The sequence below is a fragment of the Microtus oregoni genome, unplaced genomic scaffold (assembly GCF_018167655.1).
Source record: "Microtus oregoni isolate MIOR12 unplaced genomic scaffold, Mior012 000028F_ref0000031, whole genome shotgun sequence".
NCBI classification, from domain to species: Eukaryota; Metazoa; Chordata; class Mammalia; order Rodentia; family Cricetidae; genus Microtus; species Microtus oregoni.
In genome coordinates, this window is record NW_024543087.1 from 16725598 (window position 1) to 16743401 (window position 17804).

Genomic DNA, 17804 nt, shown 5'->3' on the forward strand with positions numbered 1-17804 from the left:
CACTCAGGATAGTGTTTTCTATTTCCATCCATTTGCCTGCAAAATTCGAGAAGTCATTGTTTTTTACCGCAGCGTAGTACTCTAGCGTGTATATATTCCATACTTTCTTCATCCATTCTTCCATTGAAGGGCATCTAGGTTGTTTCCAGGTTCTGGCTATTACAAATAATACAGCTATGAACATAGTTGAACAAATGCTTTTGTCATATGATAGAGCATCTCTTGGGTATATTCCCAGGAGTGGTATTGCTGGGTCCAGGGGTAAGTTGATCCCGAATTTCCTGAGAAACCGAAACACTGACTTCCACAGTGGTTGCACAAGATGGCATTCCCACCAGCAATGGATGAGGGTACCCGTTCCTCCACAGCCTCTCCAGCAAAGGTTATCCTTGGTGTTTTTGACTTTAGCCATTCTGACAGGTGTAAGATGATATCTCAAAGTTGTTTTGATTTGCATTTCCCTGATTGCTAAGGAAGTTGAGCACGACTTTAAGTGTCTTTTGGCCATTTGAACTTCCTCTGCTGAGAATTCTCTGTTCAGTTCAGTGCCCCATTTTTTTAATTGGGTTAATTAGCATTTTAAAGTCTAGTTTCTTGAGTTCCTTATATATTTTGGAGATCAGACCTTTGTCTGTTGTGGGGTTGGTGAAGATCTTCTCCCAATCAGTAGGTTGCCTTTGTGTCTTATTGACTATGTCCTTTGCTTTACAGAAGCTTCTCAGTTTAAGTAGGTCCCAATTATTCAATGTTGCCCTTAATGTGGCAGGATACATGATCAACTCCAAAAAATCAGTCGCCCTCTTATACACAAAGGATATGGAAGCAGAGAGGGAAATCAGAGAAGCTTCACCATTCACAATAGCCAAAAACAGCATAAAATATCTTGGGGTACATCTAACCAAGGAAGTGAAAGATCTATTTGACAAGAACTTTAAGGCATTGAAGAAAGAAATTGAAGAGGATACCAAAAAATGGATGGACCTCCCTTGCTCTTGGATTGGTAGGATCAACATAGTAAAAATGGCAATTCTACCAAAGGCTATTTATAGATTCAATGCAATCCCCATCAAGATCCCATCAAAATTCTTCACAACTCTGGAGAGGACAATAATCAACTTTATATGGAAAAACAAAAAACCCAGGATAGCCAAAACAATCCTATACAATAAAGGATCTTCTGGAGGCATTACCATCCCTGACTTCAAACTCTATTACAGAGCTACAGTAATGAAAACAGTGTGGTACTGGCATAAAAACAGAGAAGTCGACCAATGGAATCGTATAGAAGACCCGGATTTTATCCCACAAACCTATGAACACCTGATTTTCGATAAAGGAGCTAAAAGTATAAAATGGAAGAAAGAAAGCATCTTCAACAAATGGTGCTGGCACAACTGGATGTCATCTTGTAGAAGAATGAAAATAGACCCTTATCTATCACCGTGCACAAAACTCAAGTCCAAATGGATTAAAGACCTCAATATCAGCCCGAACACACTGAACCTGATAGAAGAGAAAGTGGGAAGTACCCTACAGGAGCTGGGCACAGGAGATCGCTTCCTATGTATAACCCCAGAAGGAGTGAATTTTTTAACATTAAAGTATCCAGTTTTTTTCCCTCTCTAGTAGGAAAGACCTTTAAGAGAAACCAAATGTAGGATTTATTATAACACTGTGTTTTTAATAGAAAACTCCTGGGTTTCCTTGGTATCAAGTCCTGGTATGAAATGGCTGTTGCTGTATTTCTAGAGAAGTAGATGTAAATATGTACCTTCTCCCTGTTTGTTTGCTTTCTTTCTTTCTTTCTTTCTTTCTTTCTTTCTTTCTTTCTTTCTTTTTTCCTGCTACAGGATGACTGAAATCCTAAATGGGCTTGGTTGGCAGGGTAGCTGCAATCACTGCTGCTCTATATGTAATGTCACCAGAGGGTAAAAACTCTCAGTGGACAAATGGCATGCTGTAGTTAAGACACAAAGCTTTCTCCATGGCCATGTACTGCTATGGAATGTACTTCATTTATCATGTGTTCCAGAAATATAAGTAGTCTAGCTTTTGTGTTGATTCTGACAGGGAGTTGTTGTACTTAGCCAGGTTTGCTAGTTCCATTTATCAATCTTTAAGTTGGTAAAAAGCAATGAAAGCTGTATTCGACTCTACTTTGTGTCCTACAATAACTCATTTGGGGTGGGATATGGAGAAAGGCCTTTTTATAGTTGGGGTTATTCTGTTTTATGTTGTAAAACAATCAAAGATGTTTGTAAATCTAGGTTTTAAATTTATACACCATGAAATGCTGATCATTTAATTAAATTTAGGTTCTAGTGCCATTCTTCCCACTTCTAATTTCTAGCCCGTACATTTTTTTCTAGCTCTTTAAGCTATTTCTTTAATGTTTTACATTTCTAGAAATATCCCCTTAGTGGATGTCTTTTCTAAACTTTAGAAAAAGTATTTAGGTATTGTTTAATGATTGTCTTAATGTAAATGACAATAATTAGACTGAATGTTCATGTACCTACACATGTGCTACTTCCTCCCTGCACTGTGTTCAGAATCCCATATCTCTGTCTTTTGAGTCAGTATTCAGTAGTTACAGTGTTGCTGTTTCATAAATTTCATATGACCCCCTTTTGAGTAAATAGTAAGCTGTAACAATATCTGTGTAATTATTTTCATAAATAAGAAATTCAAGTTGTGCTTCCTTTCGTAGTTAATGACTGCTTGGTATTCTTTACTTTGTTTTGTAAAATCTAACCTCTTATCTGAAATAAAAATTTCCATTGAGTATATTCAAATACATTAGGTATTTAACTAATATAATTTTTTCTCAGTTATATCCTGTATGGAACCATGCTACCTTCTACTTTAATATGTCCTTAAAAATGTCTTTGTCTCTGAGGCTAAACTACTTTTGCCTTAATTTTGACTTATTTGTTCCTTTGGCAAAACACTTTACCAATCAGTAGCTTTCTGAAAAAAATGTAAAGTAAAAATTAACATTTTGCATTTTAAAATGTATTTAGCCTACCATTACCTTTGATTGATAGTTTTGATGAATATAAAATTGTTACAAATAAGATACAGAATTTTAACTTGGTATGGGTATACATATTTATTATAGCCAGCACTCAGAAGATTGAGGCAGGAGAATAAGATTTTGAATTCTTCCAGGCACAAACATTCAGTAACACTGTTTCAGACAAAACAACAACAAAAGCAGACCCTACAGAGCTTTGAAAGCTTGTCTTCCTTATTTCCCATCTTCCAATGCTGCTGTCGTTTCTGTCATACCATGCCAGTGCTGTTCTTGTTCCTCTTGTTTACTGTTTGTCTCCCTGAAAGTTTATGGATCATCTCTTTGTCCTCAATATTGTGAAATTTGCAACAATGTCCATCATTGTTCCATTTTTTACTTTTGTTTTGTTAATTATGCTGACTACACATCCAGTTGTTCCATGGGATCTCATTTTCTTTACTTTTGTCACATGTAGTTATGGACTAGTTTAATTCAGGAGTTAGAGTACTGGAAGACCTCTGGTTACACAGAACTTCTACTGAGTTAGTTGTTTTAGGTGCTTACCTTGAGAATCCAAAGTATGTATTTTACTTACATCAGGTAGGGTAAGATTTTAGGAAGGGCATTATTATAGGTGAAAGCTTAAAGGAAAATAAGCTAGGAGAGCACCTTTGTAGCAGGAACAGATCCTAGAGAGAGGGAACCACTTAGTTGAGTGTAGAGGATTGGAAAATAAATTGACGCTGTATTGATTGCAATCATTCTGTTGCTTTTTAGTTTATGATCCATTTCATTCTTACTCTGTCTTTACACAAAAGGCTAGGGCTTGTTTTTCCACCTTTGCATAGTTAAATGAGAATGGATTTTCTACTAGATAAAAAGTTTAGCAGTTATACTTTTAAAAAGTATTCCAGTTACCTACATAACAAAACATCAACAGCTTAGTAATTTCAAACAACTGATAAATGTCTTGGTAGCTCAGCTGGCCTGTTTTTTCTTACAGTTTCTCACTCTGTTGCAGTCATATAGTTGCAAGGTGAGCAATAGGCCCCCGAAGATGTGACAAGGCTCTGTATACAATATGGGTCACATTGAGTTGTTAGTAGGGTGCCTACTTATGACTTCAACATATAACTTGTGCTTTTAAAAGCTTGACTACTTTGTTCATTCATTTATTTATGTATGCTAGGATACAGTAAGAAGTGAACTAATTAAGGGCTAAAAGTTGACTTAGTTTACTGATGTCATGTTCTGTTGCTCAAAGAAGTCTCAGGATCAACACACTCTTGTCTTCCCCAAAGGATTGTCATTGTTATAGAAGAACAGGGCATGATAGATATTATCATCTCTGGACATTTTAATATGAAAACTCATTATTGAAACATAATTTCTTAAAAACTATACCAATATATTCTTTTACAGATATTATGTATGTATAAACATTTGTATATCTTTTACATGTGCATATATGCTTATATATGTATATACTCATTTACATAATTATATACACATATACTCTTATTTTATTAAAGCTGTTATATAAAACTATAAACTGTAAAGAAGAAATTTATTCTTTATGGTTCTGGAATATGAGAAGTCTAAGATTTACAGAATTACTGTCATGGGAGAGCCCACTTCCACTTAACTGGCACCTTCCCATTACATCCTTACATTGTGTTGGAGATGGACAAACTCCATTGAGGTTTATAAGGACACACACTAATGCTATTTGGGTTCTGCCCTTATGACTTTAATCATCTCCCCAGAGGTACTGCCTTCTGATAACATTGCCTTAGGGATTAGGATTTTGACACGTGAATTTTGGTGTGATAATTTTGTCTGAAGGTCCAGCCTGCAGCAGCACAGGACTTTGACAGGAATCCACGGAGTCTGAGAGGCTAAACTATCTGAGGGGAGTTAGGGAAAAAGATACTCACAAACTCTCTTGATGGTTCCTTCTTTATTCTTATTCTTATTTATTCTCTCTCTTCTATCTTATGTTGTTTTATAGCTTTTATATCCCAGAGTCAAAACAATTGCAATCCATTTTTCAAGTAAATGATTATAGGTAAAAACATGTTTTTAATCTTCTTCATATGATTAAATATTTTATGTATTACAAGTAAAAAACAAATTATGCCAAGAGCCCACATAATTCATACCCAAGCATCTTGTTATAGATTAACCATGTGAAAAGCAAGGTGTTCTTGTCAGGTCTTTTACTGGCAGGCAGCATTTTCAGTTACAAAGAAATGGCCAATTACTTCATTTCTTATCTTGAAAGGTAATTTTATAAAAAATCTTAAAGGAATCATAAACATAATTTTTTATATGAAAAAGAGTCAGCTCTACTTTAATATTTAGGGTACATATCTGTTCATTAATAACTTTTTATATCAGGAGATTGTGGACATAAATGTGTTGGAGAAGGCCACTTGTTTGATTCAAGGCCGCTCAGATAGCTTAGACCTGAAATAATCACACAAAAACTATATTATTAAAAACCACTGCTTGGCCCATTAGCTCTAGCTCCTATTGACTAACTCTTACATATTAATTTAACCCATTTCTATTCATCTGTATATCACCATGAGGTCATGGCCTACCAGCAAAGTTTCAGCACGTTTTATATGGCAGCAACTCCATGGCATCTCCCTTCTTTCTCCTAGCATTCAGTTCTGCCTTCCCCACCTACCTAACTTCTGTCCTATCAACAGGCCAAGCCAGTTTCTTTATTCATTATCCAATAAAAGCAACACATAGACAGAAGGACTTACCACACCATTTCCCCCTTTCCGTTTAAACAAAAAAGAAGGTTTTAACTTTAACATACATATAACAAAACAGGCATCAAACGAGAATTACAGTTATAATATTTATATCTACTATATTTTTATCATAGCTAAGGAAAACTATAATTTTAGTTGTACATTCTTCAACTCCATCAAAGACTTCAGAAAGATATAATATTATCTAAGTAACAGGAAGTGCATTGTAAGCAATTTCCAAAACTCTAAAATGGGCAGAGACATCTTGCTGCCTGGACAATCACCTAAAGTTCTTCTATACCACTGGGACATCTACTCTTCAGTGCACAGGCCCATAATATCCAGCAGACTTTTCCATGAAGCAGGAAATTTCAAAGACAGCCCCACCTATATTGGCAGTTTTTCAGTCAGTTTCTTCTGTGTCCTACAGAATGTCTAGAAAATTATTTCATGAAGCAGGAACCCTGAAGGTTTGTCTCACCTTTAGGCAAGTTCAACAATCATTTCTCTATGTGTCCTGCATGTCCGGTTAATCAGTTCAGGCAAAGCAGTTTCTTGCCCAAATGGCTAGCAAACACCATTAGGAGCCTCTTTGATACCCATCTTCCTCTCAAAGTAATTGGTGCTGCCAGGGACAGACATGTCTCATTGTTATGAAAAGTACTACATTATTAAAACATTTTAAATTCCATATTCTGTAGGTCTTTGAAAGATTAGAAGAATACCTATGAAATGGAAATATATCTCTATACATCTAGAAAATCTAACTAACATGGATACAAGTTTGATTATTATCTATTAACCTATATTTCTTAATTATATATTACATTTTAAGTGAGCTACATGAACCCAATACCCTAATCAAGATCAGAAATACATATACATATAACAAAATTGACTTTAAATTTGTATTAACAAACCAAGATCCGTACCAATGCAAATTATTCTTATCTATATCATATCCCTCTTTAAATGTAAATAAACAATTATAAACAATATTTGGGAATATGGGCATAATTCTGTCCATACTGCTTCTGGTGTTTGAGGGCGCTGTTGATCGGGTCTTTCGTGGTGTGTCCTGTGTGCTAGGTTCTTCTCAGTCAGCAGTTGGGTGAAGTAATTTTTTGAGGGTGTTCACAGCAACCATTCAGGAGGTCATGCTCTCTCAAACCACAGCATTCTGGAAGCAATCCACAGTTTCTCATCCTCTGTGTAAAGAAGAGAAGAACCTCTTTTCCAAAGCAACATATCCTTAGACCCAAATTTGGAATTCACAATACCTTTTTAATATACATGCTGGTTTAGCTTAGTATCCCATACAATGAAATGTCTCTCTGTACTTTGCTCCTTTACAGTCAAAAAATTCAAAGAAAACACAATAATATACAAAATCCATACTCTCTGAATTTTTCATTTTTACGTGGCTTGTTTTTTTAACGCCTTTTCATCTATGACTATCTGTACTCTGTCTCTTTAAAGACTTTACCCTTTTTTTTAAACCATTAACTTCCTTTTATGACTCTCTATAATCTTTTTCTTCTCATTTCTAAGCCTGTATACCTTTAAACAACACTATGACTCATCTGGATTTGACTTTATTGCATATCTGTAATTTTTTACTGTCCAAGAGTACTTTTTAAAATGCTAAGTGCTTTTAAAAACTTAACGCTGCGCCATTACTATGGTATATATGGTACTTTCTGCTTTCCCCACTTAGTCCAGCATGGTGGAGCTGCTCACACTTCTGAGTGTCATGCAAACCACCCTACTCTCAGGCACACAGCAAGTCTAAGTTGCCATTAAGCAAGCTGCAGCAGTTTGCTCACAAACCCCACTCAAATGCTTTATAGCTGGACCTCCTGCCTGAAAGAGTTTGCATTGGCAGGATAGCCCAGAATGCCGGCATTTCAAAGTGGTGTGGCTTTTTTTTCTTTTGCCACAACTGGATCAGGAAAACCTTTCTTAAAGGAGCTGCTACATGCTGCCAGCAAACAGCAAGAACCTGTGTTAAACTCTATGTTTTTTGGTTTTGTTTTGTTTTGTTTTGGTCTAGAATTACTTTTCAAACTCTCTCAGGTTTTAAGTGGATTTAGTTGGCCCCATGTTGGGCACCAATTTGTTGGAAAAGGCTGCTTGTTTGGTTCCCAGTAAAAGGAATTACCTTTGGTCATCAACAAAAGCTAGCAATAAGAGTATGTCAGCTAGTAATAATTGGGCTGCTTTGTTCTTGTTCCCTGACCTTAAAAGAGTTTTTTTTTTTTGCGGTTCAGAAAATGAGTTTATTATAGCTGAAGATATAAAAGAAATGGTGCAGACAGAGAACTTGTGCATAATGGCGGCAGGGGGTTCCAAAAGGGGACTTCCACTGTTAGAAGTAAATACGGAGCAGCAAAGAAAAAGAATTCAATAGGGACAAACTTTACCTCTGCTCACAAGCATGTAGTACTCAGCAAAGCAGAAGAGCAAGTAAGCAAAGACAGGAAGTTCAGGTGGTTTTATTCTAAAGCTGGCAGTGTCTGTGTCGCTCCTCACCTCACAGTCTATTGTGATTGGCTATTTTTTTTGTTTATATTCTTTTTTTTAGGCTTCATCCCAGGGATGCAGGGCTGGTTCAACATATGAAAATCTATCAGTGTAATCTACCATATAAATATACTGAAAGAAAAAAAAAACCATATGATCATTTCATTAGATGCTGAAAAAGCATTCGACAAAATTCAACACCCCTTTATGATAAAGGTCTTGGAGAGATTAGGGATACAAGGGTCATTCATAACTATAATAAAAGCTATCTACAGCAAGCCGACAGCTACCATCAAATTAAATGGAGAGAAACTCAAAGCCATCCCACTAAAATCAGGAACACGACAAGGCTGTCCACTCTCTCCATACCTCTTCAATATAGTGCTTGAAGTTCTAGCAATAGCAATAAGACAACATAAGGGGATCAAAGGGATTCGAATTGGAAAGGAAGAAGTTAAACTTTCATTATTTGCAGTTGATATGATAGTGTACATAAGCAACCCCAAAAACTCCACCAAAGAACTCCTACAGCTGATAAACGCCTTTAGTAGCGTGGCAGGATACAAGATCAATTCCAAAAACTCAGTTGCCCTCCTATACTTAAAAGAGTTTTGCTTTCAACTTTGTGCCTTATTAAAACTTTAAGTTGCCTTCTTGGTTTTTTTTTAACCTCAAAGTTGTTTAACAAAAACATCTTAGTCTAACTTTGTTATTTTCAAAGCTTTGTTTCAGCTATGATGCACTCTGAGACATGTAAACACATCTCCCAACATGAATGTTAAAAGGATTTAAACTAACTGAGCTATTGGGATTCGATTGTTAGTCATTAACTTAACTATAATCCATGCAACTGTAAGGGGAGACTGCTTGTTCATTTTCTGGCTGCCCAGACCCAAATAATCACACAAAAACTGTATTAATTACAACATTGGTTGACCAACAACTCAAGCATATTTCTAGCTAGCTCTTATATCTTAAATCAAGTCATTTCTATTATTTTGCATTTTACCACAAAGCTTGTGGTTTGTTACCTATTGCTTCTTGGGCAGCCACATGGCATCTACCTTTTTCTGCAGCTACATAACGTATTTCTGACTCCGCCTACTCTCTTTATATATCTCTTTCTGCCTGGCTATATTCTGCCCTGCTATAGGCAGAAGCAGCTTCTTTATTAATCAATGACAATAATGAATATTCATAGCATGCAGAGGGGAATCCCACATCATTCAACTTTTTAGGTGAGATTCATAGACCCTGACTGTGAAACATCCTTGTACTTATTTTTATTCATCAAAACTTTGCTTAAGCTATTATTAAATTATACAGTACAGCTTAGGGGAGGGGTCATCTTCTTGACAATCCACAGGTAAAATTTACCCAGTAGAATGGGCTGTTTCCATGAGATAAACACATTATATCACAGGCAGTGGAGATCTCGCCGCATCCACTCCATACCATGCTAGGTACCAGAGAAAGAAAACTGCAGCAAACATGTAAAGGCACAGGAGAAGCAAAAGGCATTCTGGGGTTTGTAGTCCTGTGTCCTTGCCTAAAGGAGATGAGCCCATCGGAGGATTCCCTTCTGGTGGGCTGACACCTAGAACTTCAACTACAACTCGCTGTTCCTCTGGCATGACCCATGGCAGTGTGACACAAGCATTTAAATTTAGCGCACGGGCTGCAGAGATGACTTAGTAATTAAGACCACTGGCTGCTTTTCCAGAAGACCTATGTTTGATTCTTAGCACCCACATGGCAGATTACAACTGTTTGTAACTCCAATTCCAGGGGTATTCAGTGCCCTCTTCAGTTCTCTGTAGGCACCAGGCTTGCATGTGATACACAGACACACATTTAGACAAAAAGCCATTACACTTAAAGTAAAAAAATAAATCTTTAAAAATAATAACTCATAGTGCATATGCAAACATGTGATGCATTGATGTCAGCACACTTCCTTATACTTGACCTTTAAAAACCCCACTTTTAAATATCGTATGTAAATCTCAGAGCTACCTAGCAACTGAAACTACCTTTCTCCCCTAATTCAAGGTTACCATTCCCTGAGAAACTGTTTCATGTCTTCTAGAGCCTCAGCATCCTTTTGTATCATTCTCATGGATGATCTTGCCTTTTTATTTCTCTGAGAATGAAGCAATCAAAGGAAAAGACTTCAGTAATTTCATTACATTTCCAACTCTCTGCATCATTACCCATATTAGGGGTTTTTCATTTCTGTGAGAATACGGTTGCCCCTTTGTACCCATGGATTCAAGTTTTATGGAGAAGAAATATTTGGTAAAAATTTGCATCTGGGAATTTTTTTTATTGATCATTAAAATCATTCTTTAAATTTGTATTTTTTACTCTACATACCAGCCCCAGTTCCCTCTCCCTCCGTTTCTCCCATCCTCCCCACCTCCTCCTATCCCCCCCCCACATCCACTCCTTAGAGGGCACAAGGCCTCCCTTGGGGTACCAACAAAGTTTGGCATATGAAGTTGAGGTAGGACCAGGCTTCTCCCTCATGCATCAAGGATGAATAAGAAATCCCATCATAGGGAATGGACTCCAAAAACCCAGTTCATAAAAACATTCTTTTATTATTATTATTATTATTATTATTATTATTATTTTATTGGAAAAAAATTTCCGTCTCCTCCCAGCCTCCCATTTCCCTCCCCCTCCTTCCACTCCTCTCCCCCTCCTCCCACTTCTCTCCCCCTCCCTCTCCAGTCTGAAGAGCAGTCAGGGTTCCCTGCCCTGTGGAAAGTCCAAAGTCCTTCCCCCTGGTCCTTCCTGGTCTAGGAAGGTGAACATCCAAACTCGCTAGGCTCCCACAAAGCCAGAACATGAAGTAGGATCAAAACCCCGTGCCATTGTCCTTGGCTTCTCATCAGCCCTCATTGTTCGCCGTGTTCAGAGAGTCCGGTTTTATCCCATGCTTTTTCAGTCACAGTCAAGCTGGCCTTGGTGAGCTCCCAATAGATCAGCCCCACTGTCTCCGTGGGTGGGTGCACCCCTTGTGGTCCTGACTTCTTTGCTCATGTTCTCCCTCCTTCTGCTCCTCATTAGGACCTTGGGAGCTCAGTCCAGTGCTCCAGTGTGGGTCTCTGTCTCTATCTCCATCCATCGTCAGATGAAGGTTCTATGGTGATATGCAAGATATTCATCAGTATGGCTATAGGATAGGGTCATTTCAGGTTCCCTATCCTGAGCGGCCCAAGGAACTAACTGGGGACATCGCCCTGGGCACCTGGGAGCCCCTCTAGGTCCAAGTCTCTTGCCAACCCTAAGATGGCTCCCTTAATTAAGATATGTGCTTCCCTGCTCCCCTATCCAACCTTCCTTTATCCCAGTCATCCCGTTTCCCCAAATTCCCCCCATCCTCCCCTTCTCCCTTTTCTCTCCCCATCTCCCCTTACCCCCCTCCCATCCCACCCCCAAGATCCCAATTTTTCCCCCGGCAATTTTGTCTACTTCCCATAACCAGGAGGATAGCTATATGTTTGAGATATCATCTTACACCTGTCAGAATGGCTAAAATCAAAAACACCAATGATAGCCTTTGCTGGAGAGGTTGTGGAGGAAGGGGTACCCTCATCTGTTGCTGGTGGGAATGCAAACTTGTGCAACCACTTTGGAAATCAGTGTGGCGGTTTCTCAGGAAATTCGGGATCAACCTACCCCTGGACCCAGCAATGCCACTCTTGGGAATATACCCAAGAGATGCCCGATCATATGACAAGGGCATTTGTTCAACTATGTTCATAGCAGCATTATTTGTAATAGCCAGAACCTGGAAACAACCTAGATGTCCTTCAATGGAAGAATAGATAAAGAAAATGTGGACTATATACACATTAGAGTACTACTCAGCGGTAAAAAACAATGACTTCACGAATTTTGCATGCAAATGGATGGAAATAGAAAACACTATCCTAAGGTAACCCAGACCCAAAAAGATGAACATGGGATGTACTCACTCATAATTGGTTTCTAGCCATAAATAAAGGTCATTGAGTCTATAATTTGATATCCTAAAGAAGCTAAATAAGAAGGTGAACCCAAAGAAAAACATAAAAACATTCTTTATAGACTTATTTTATCTCAAGTTATTCATTAATCATATAAAAATCATTTTTTCATTGAAAGAAATAGAATCAAAGTATTCAAAAGTTAAGGCTTTGCTTCAATGAAATAAGACTTCAGTTCTTAAATTTTTTGAAGCATCAACTTTGAGTACTTAGTTTTGTTTTTGTTTTTTTTTACTTGCAAGGTAATAAACACTACAATGCCTTTAATTAAGTTCATTATGATGTTTCTCCTTAACTTTTGTAAGCGTAAGGATCTTTATTAAGCTGAAAGGAGCAGAAATCTATTCCTCTAGGGACCCACACTGTTTAAAAGAAGCTAATTAGAAAGCTAGGTAGGCCTAGAATCCAAGAAAGGAATCTCACTCCTGAGACTGGCTTCATATGAAACCTTAGTTGTTTCAAAGTAGGGCAATTAATTCTTTCCTTCCTTCTTTTAACTTGACTATCCCTCCTGATGAAACTAGAGGTGTTGCCAGATGGTCGAAGTCTTTGCTCCTAAGTGCATTATTATTTCCGTTGTGAATCAGCTTTGGGCTTCTGTGTAAGTTACTTTTCTGATTAAGCGTAATAACTTTGATTTACTTGAGATGAGTAGTCCAGGGTTGGATAGAGAGGGTGCCTTTTCCATGATCCAGATTAGTTACACTGCCTTGTTAGATAGCATTGAGCACAATTTTTTAGAAAATAGGAACTCAAAACTTTGTTTCGAAGTAAGATTCTTCTTACATTGCCTTTATAGTTCAGGGAAATTAGCACTTTTCATAGTTTAACTATGTTTCTTTCTCTTCTCATTCCCTTTCCATATCCCTTTTATATTTCACCCACACCAAAATACCTTTCAGAAACACAAAGTAGATCTTTTCTACAAACTACGCCATGTGATGAATGAACTTATTGACCTTCGAAGGCAGCTACTGTCTGGTCACTTGACACAGGATCAGGTGCGGGAGGTTAAGCGGCACATCACCGTACGACTGGACTGGGGTAATGAGTAAGTACGACTATTACTTGGACATCTCTCAGTTTTGTTGTAACTCAGTCCTCATAGAATTTAAACTTGAGTAAGCTTCTCTTTAATGATTCAAAGATAATATATCTTCTGTACAGTTTTTATAGGTATCATTGTTTCTTCCAGTTATCAAAGGGCATTCACTAGTTCTAGTCTTGACGTTTTCTTACCCTGTATTTTATTTGTTTGGTTGGAGTTTACCCTCTGAGCTGTCTTCCAGGAGATAAATTCTTTTATTTTAAACCTCACTAATCAAAGTATACTTTAAAAAATTCTCTGATACTGAAGGGGAAAAGGAGGGGAAGTCAGGAAAGATGGCTCAGAAGATAAAGATACTTACACTAAACCCCTGTGTTTGAACCCCAGATCCACATGGTGAAGTTCTCTGACTTCTGCTTGGGCAGCTCCATGCATACACACACAACAAATAAATGTATTCTCTGTGTGTGTGCATCTCTGTTAGTGTTTTTAAAATATATTTTCTAGCCATACAATGAATCTGTATAAATATCATTTATAAATGAGTATTTATACTTCAGAGTATTCTTAACTCATTTGTCATTCAGAAAGATTCCTGCATTTGTGCAGTGGATGTGATGATTTTCTGTGCCCTTAAAATAAAATTTGGGGGCTGGGGACATGGCTGTGTGGTTAGGAGCGCAGGCTGCTCTTTCAGAAGACCCAGGTTCTATTACCAGCACTAACGTGGTGACTCACAACTATCTACAACTCCAATTCCAGGATATCTACTGCTCACTTATGGCTTCTTTGACACCATAAATGCACATGGTGCACAGACATACATTCAGGCAAAATGCACATACATATAATATAAAATATTTTTTAAATAAAAATTGAGGCTTTGTCATTATAAGTTGAAAGAGATTAAAGTTATTCCTAAATTTAGTAATTGTTCATGTTCATTGAACTTTGAAGCAACCATGTTGTTTCCTACTTCAGATATATGTATGTACATACGTATATTTAAATATTTATGTTCACTTTTCCCAACCAAGGCATTATTGAAATGATAGAAAAGAAAATGATTGGGAAGGGGTACCCTACAATAAATGAGATATGTGAACCTATTTCTGAAAGATAGGAAGTAGGCTATTTGACAGAAGAAGTTAGTATAGGCAGAGAGAACTTTAGTGATGTTGGAGAAAGTCTGCTCTAAAGCCCCCAGAATCCAGGATTATGAGAAGGACCTTAAAAGGTCATGCTAATAGTTTGAAAGTCTGTATGAAGAATAATCATCACTTGAGAAAAATTAATAGCCACTTGTTTCCCCTTTATGTAAGCAAATATTGAGACCAACAGCCTCAGAGAACTGGGCAATGGGAGTAAGAATTGGGACCTCATGTTTTGTGGCATTTAAAGATTCTGTAGTATCATGACCAGGTCCTCCACTCTTACCATAAAGGAAAGTCTCCCAGTTATCTATTTAGAAACAAACACTTCCTACATTTCTTCCAGTGCATTTTACATACAAATGAACAATTAATTTCACTGATATTTATATAAATTATCTGTCAGGAAAGAGGGACACCAGGATTAAAAAAATACCTAGACCTGGGGGTAAACGACTTCTCCTTTGAGAGGAATAGAAGTTCATTTACAAACTTTAACAACAAAATAAATTCCCCTGCATTTAAAATTCAAGAAGCCTCATTGTGTAGAATAGAAATATATGATTTCTAAAATAAAACATTCAGATAAATTTTGTGTTTAATTTCCTTGAGAATAAAACAAAAAGATGGAAAACTGATGAGCAACTACATAAATTAGAGAGTAATTCTTGGGGAGGTTTGAGATCAGATATAATTCCTAGAAAAAGAACAAGGACAATGAAATAGTATTTATAAAGAAACAGAAATTCCTCGAGTCCAAAATCAGCAGCCTCCCAATAGAAGGGACTCACCATGCATTTTAAAGTTACAAATGGAGTTTTAAAAGAGTCCATTTTAAGGTACATATTTGTTTATCCTAGGGATGAAGAGAAATTCATTAAGGTCTTTAGATAGAAAAACAACTTCTCTTAGAAAAGAAAGTTATTACACTTGCCTCAAAAATTTTATCAATAATATCAAATACTGGAAGATAATAAAGTAGTTGCTTTAGGATTCCATAGGGGAAATGATAAACTAGCCAGGATTTATAATGGTCAATAGCAAGGGAGGAAGTATAGGCAGAACTTCTGGGTAGGAAGAGTAAATAGGAGGAGGAATTTATGCTCTGGGAAGAACGAAAGGGGGATGCCAGGAAGATGCCAGGGGCCAGACAGTCAGACACACAGAGGAAGCAAAAAAGTAGAACATACAGAATGAAAGAAAGGTTTAAAGCTCTGAGGGAAAATGTAGATAAATAGAAACAGGTTATATTAAGTTAAAAGAGCTAGTGAGACAGGCATAAGATAAGGCTGAGCATTTATAATTAAAAAGAAGTCTCCATGTCTTTATTTGGGAACTAGTTGGTGGCCCAAAGAAAATGCCAGCTACACTTTTAGGAGTCCCAAAACATTCTCAGGCTAGACAACCACAATGTATATGCAGAGGACTCAGCAGAGACCCATGTAGCCTCCATGATTGCTGCTTCAATCGATGTGAGCCCATATGAGCCTTGCTTAGCTGATTCTATGGGCTATACTCTCCTGGTATCCTTGAACCTTCTGGCTCCTACAATCTATCTGTGACCCCTCTGGCTCCTACAATCTATCTGTGACCCCTCTGGCTCCTACAATCTATCCGTGACCCCTCTGTCTCCTACAATCTACCTGTGACTCCTCTGTCTCCTACAATCTATCTGTGACCCCTCTGTCTCCTACAATCTACCTGTGACCCCTCTGTCTCCTACAATCTATCTGTGACCCCTCTGTCTCCTACAATCTACCTGTGACCCCTCTGTCTCCTACAATCTATCCGTGACCCCTCTGGCTCCTACAATCTATCCGTGACCCCTCTGTCTCCTACAATCTACCTGTGACTCCTCTGTCTCCTACAATCTATCTGTGACCCCTCTGTCTCCTACAATCTACCTGTGACCCCTCTGTCTCCTACAATCTATCTGTGACCCCTCTGTCTCCTACAATCTATCCGTGACCCCTCTGTCTCCTACAATCTATCTGTGACCCCTCTGACTCCTACAATCTGTGACCCCTCTGTCTCCTACAATCTATCTGTGACCCCTCTGACTCCTACAATCTATCCGTGACCCCTCTGTCTCCTACAATCTATCCATGACCCCTCTGGCTCCTACAATCTATCTGTGACCCCTCTGGCTCCTACAATCTATCTATGACCCCTTTGGCTCCTACAATTCTTCCTTCCCCTCTTCTATTGGGTTCCCTGAGCTCCGCTTACTGTTTGACTGTGAGTCTCTGCATTTGATTCTATCAGTTGCTGGGTGAAACATCTCTGATGAAAATTGGTCTAGGCACTAATCTGTCAGTAGAGCAAAATATCATTAGTAATTATTTCATTGATTTTGGGGATCTCTATTTAAACAAGCAAATAGTAAAATCTAAAATGTTTGCTCGGAAATTGAAGAACTGTTCCCTCTAGTTCTTGCCTGAACTTTAATTATTCCTTAATATTTAGAAAGAAGAGATGACTTATTGTTAAGGTGTTTTTGCCATTAAGTTATATAAACGAGATTATTCCATCCCAAAGTTGAGTCAGAAAACTATATCCATCATTCTTGTGTATACCAGCATGTTTCCATACTTTGTATTCTATTGTTATCTAAGTGTCATAGAACATTGGCACATAGCATATTTAGTAGAGCACTGTCAGTATCTGATGAGGACATTTTAATGTTTTATTTCACATAATTTTTAGTTATATGCTAAACTCTAATGCCTTTCCTATAAGCTCTGACATATTATAACTTGTTTTAGAATCAATTCATAAGCTATTAATAATAGCTATTGACAGTATATGTCATGCAGCACCTTGGCAAGTGCGGGGACCCATTGTTAACACTTACTGTAATGAAACACTCCTATGACCTTCCAAGACAAAAGCTGTCTTACCTGGTAAGGCAATTATGACCAAGAAGCGGTTTCCTTAGTGTTCTATCATGTAGTAAGTGCTGGAACTGGCATTTGTACCTAGGATAACTCCTAAAACCCATACTTTTAGAGGACTGCACCTGTTTGTGGTAGTCTTAAAATTCGGTTACTTGTTACCAGTGTTTGTAGTTTAGATATTGTTTGGTTTTTATTTTATTTTTCTCCTAGTATTGCCTCTCCTTCTTTCCTTCCTATCCTTCTCCCCTTTCTCATCCTATGTTCTTTTCTTAAATTTTAAAATAAATGCAGAACTTATTTCTAGACAGGCTTTCACTATGCAGGCTTTGAGGTCACCTGCTTCAAGCTCTCAAGGACTGTGATT

The 17804-nt window shown here is 37.6% G+C and overlaps 1 protein-coding gene across 4 annotated transcripts in view; it reads left to right on the top strand.

Moving 5' to 3' along the window:
• Positions 1–17804, top strand: part of Dock3 (dedicator of cytokinesis 3) — a 465111-nt gene that overhangs the window by 247812 nt on the left and 199495 nt on the right. For all 4 annotated transcript variants that reach the window (XM_041676723.1, XM_041676726.1, XM_041676724.1 and 1 more), the window contains exon 6: positions 13247–13395. In XM_041676723.1, coding sequence (XP_041532657.1) covers positions 13247–13395 — 149 coding nt within the window. The remainder of the gene's footprint in view (positions 1–13246; positions 13396–17804) is intronic.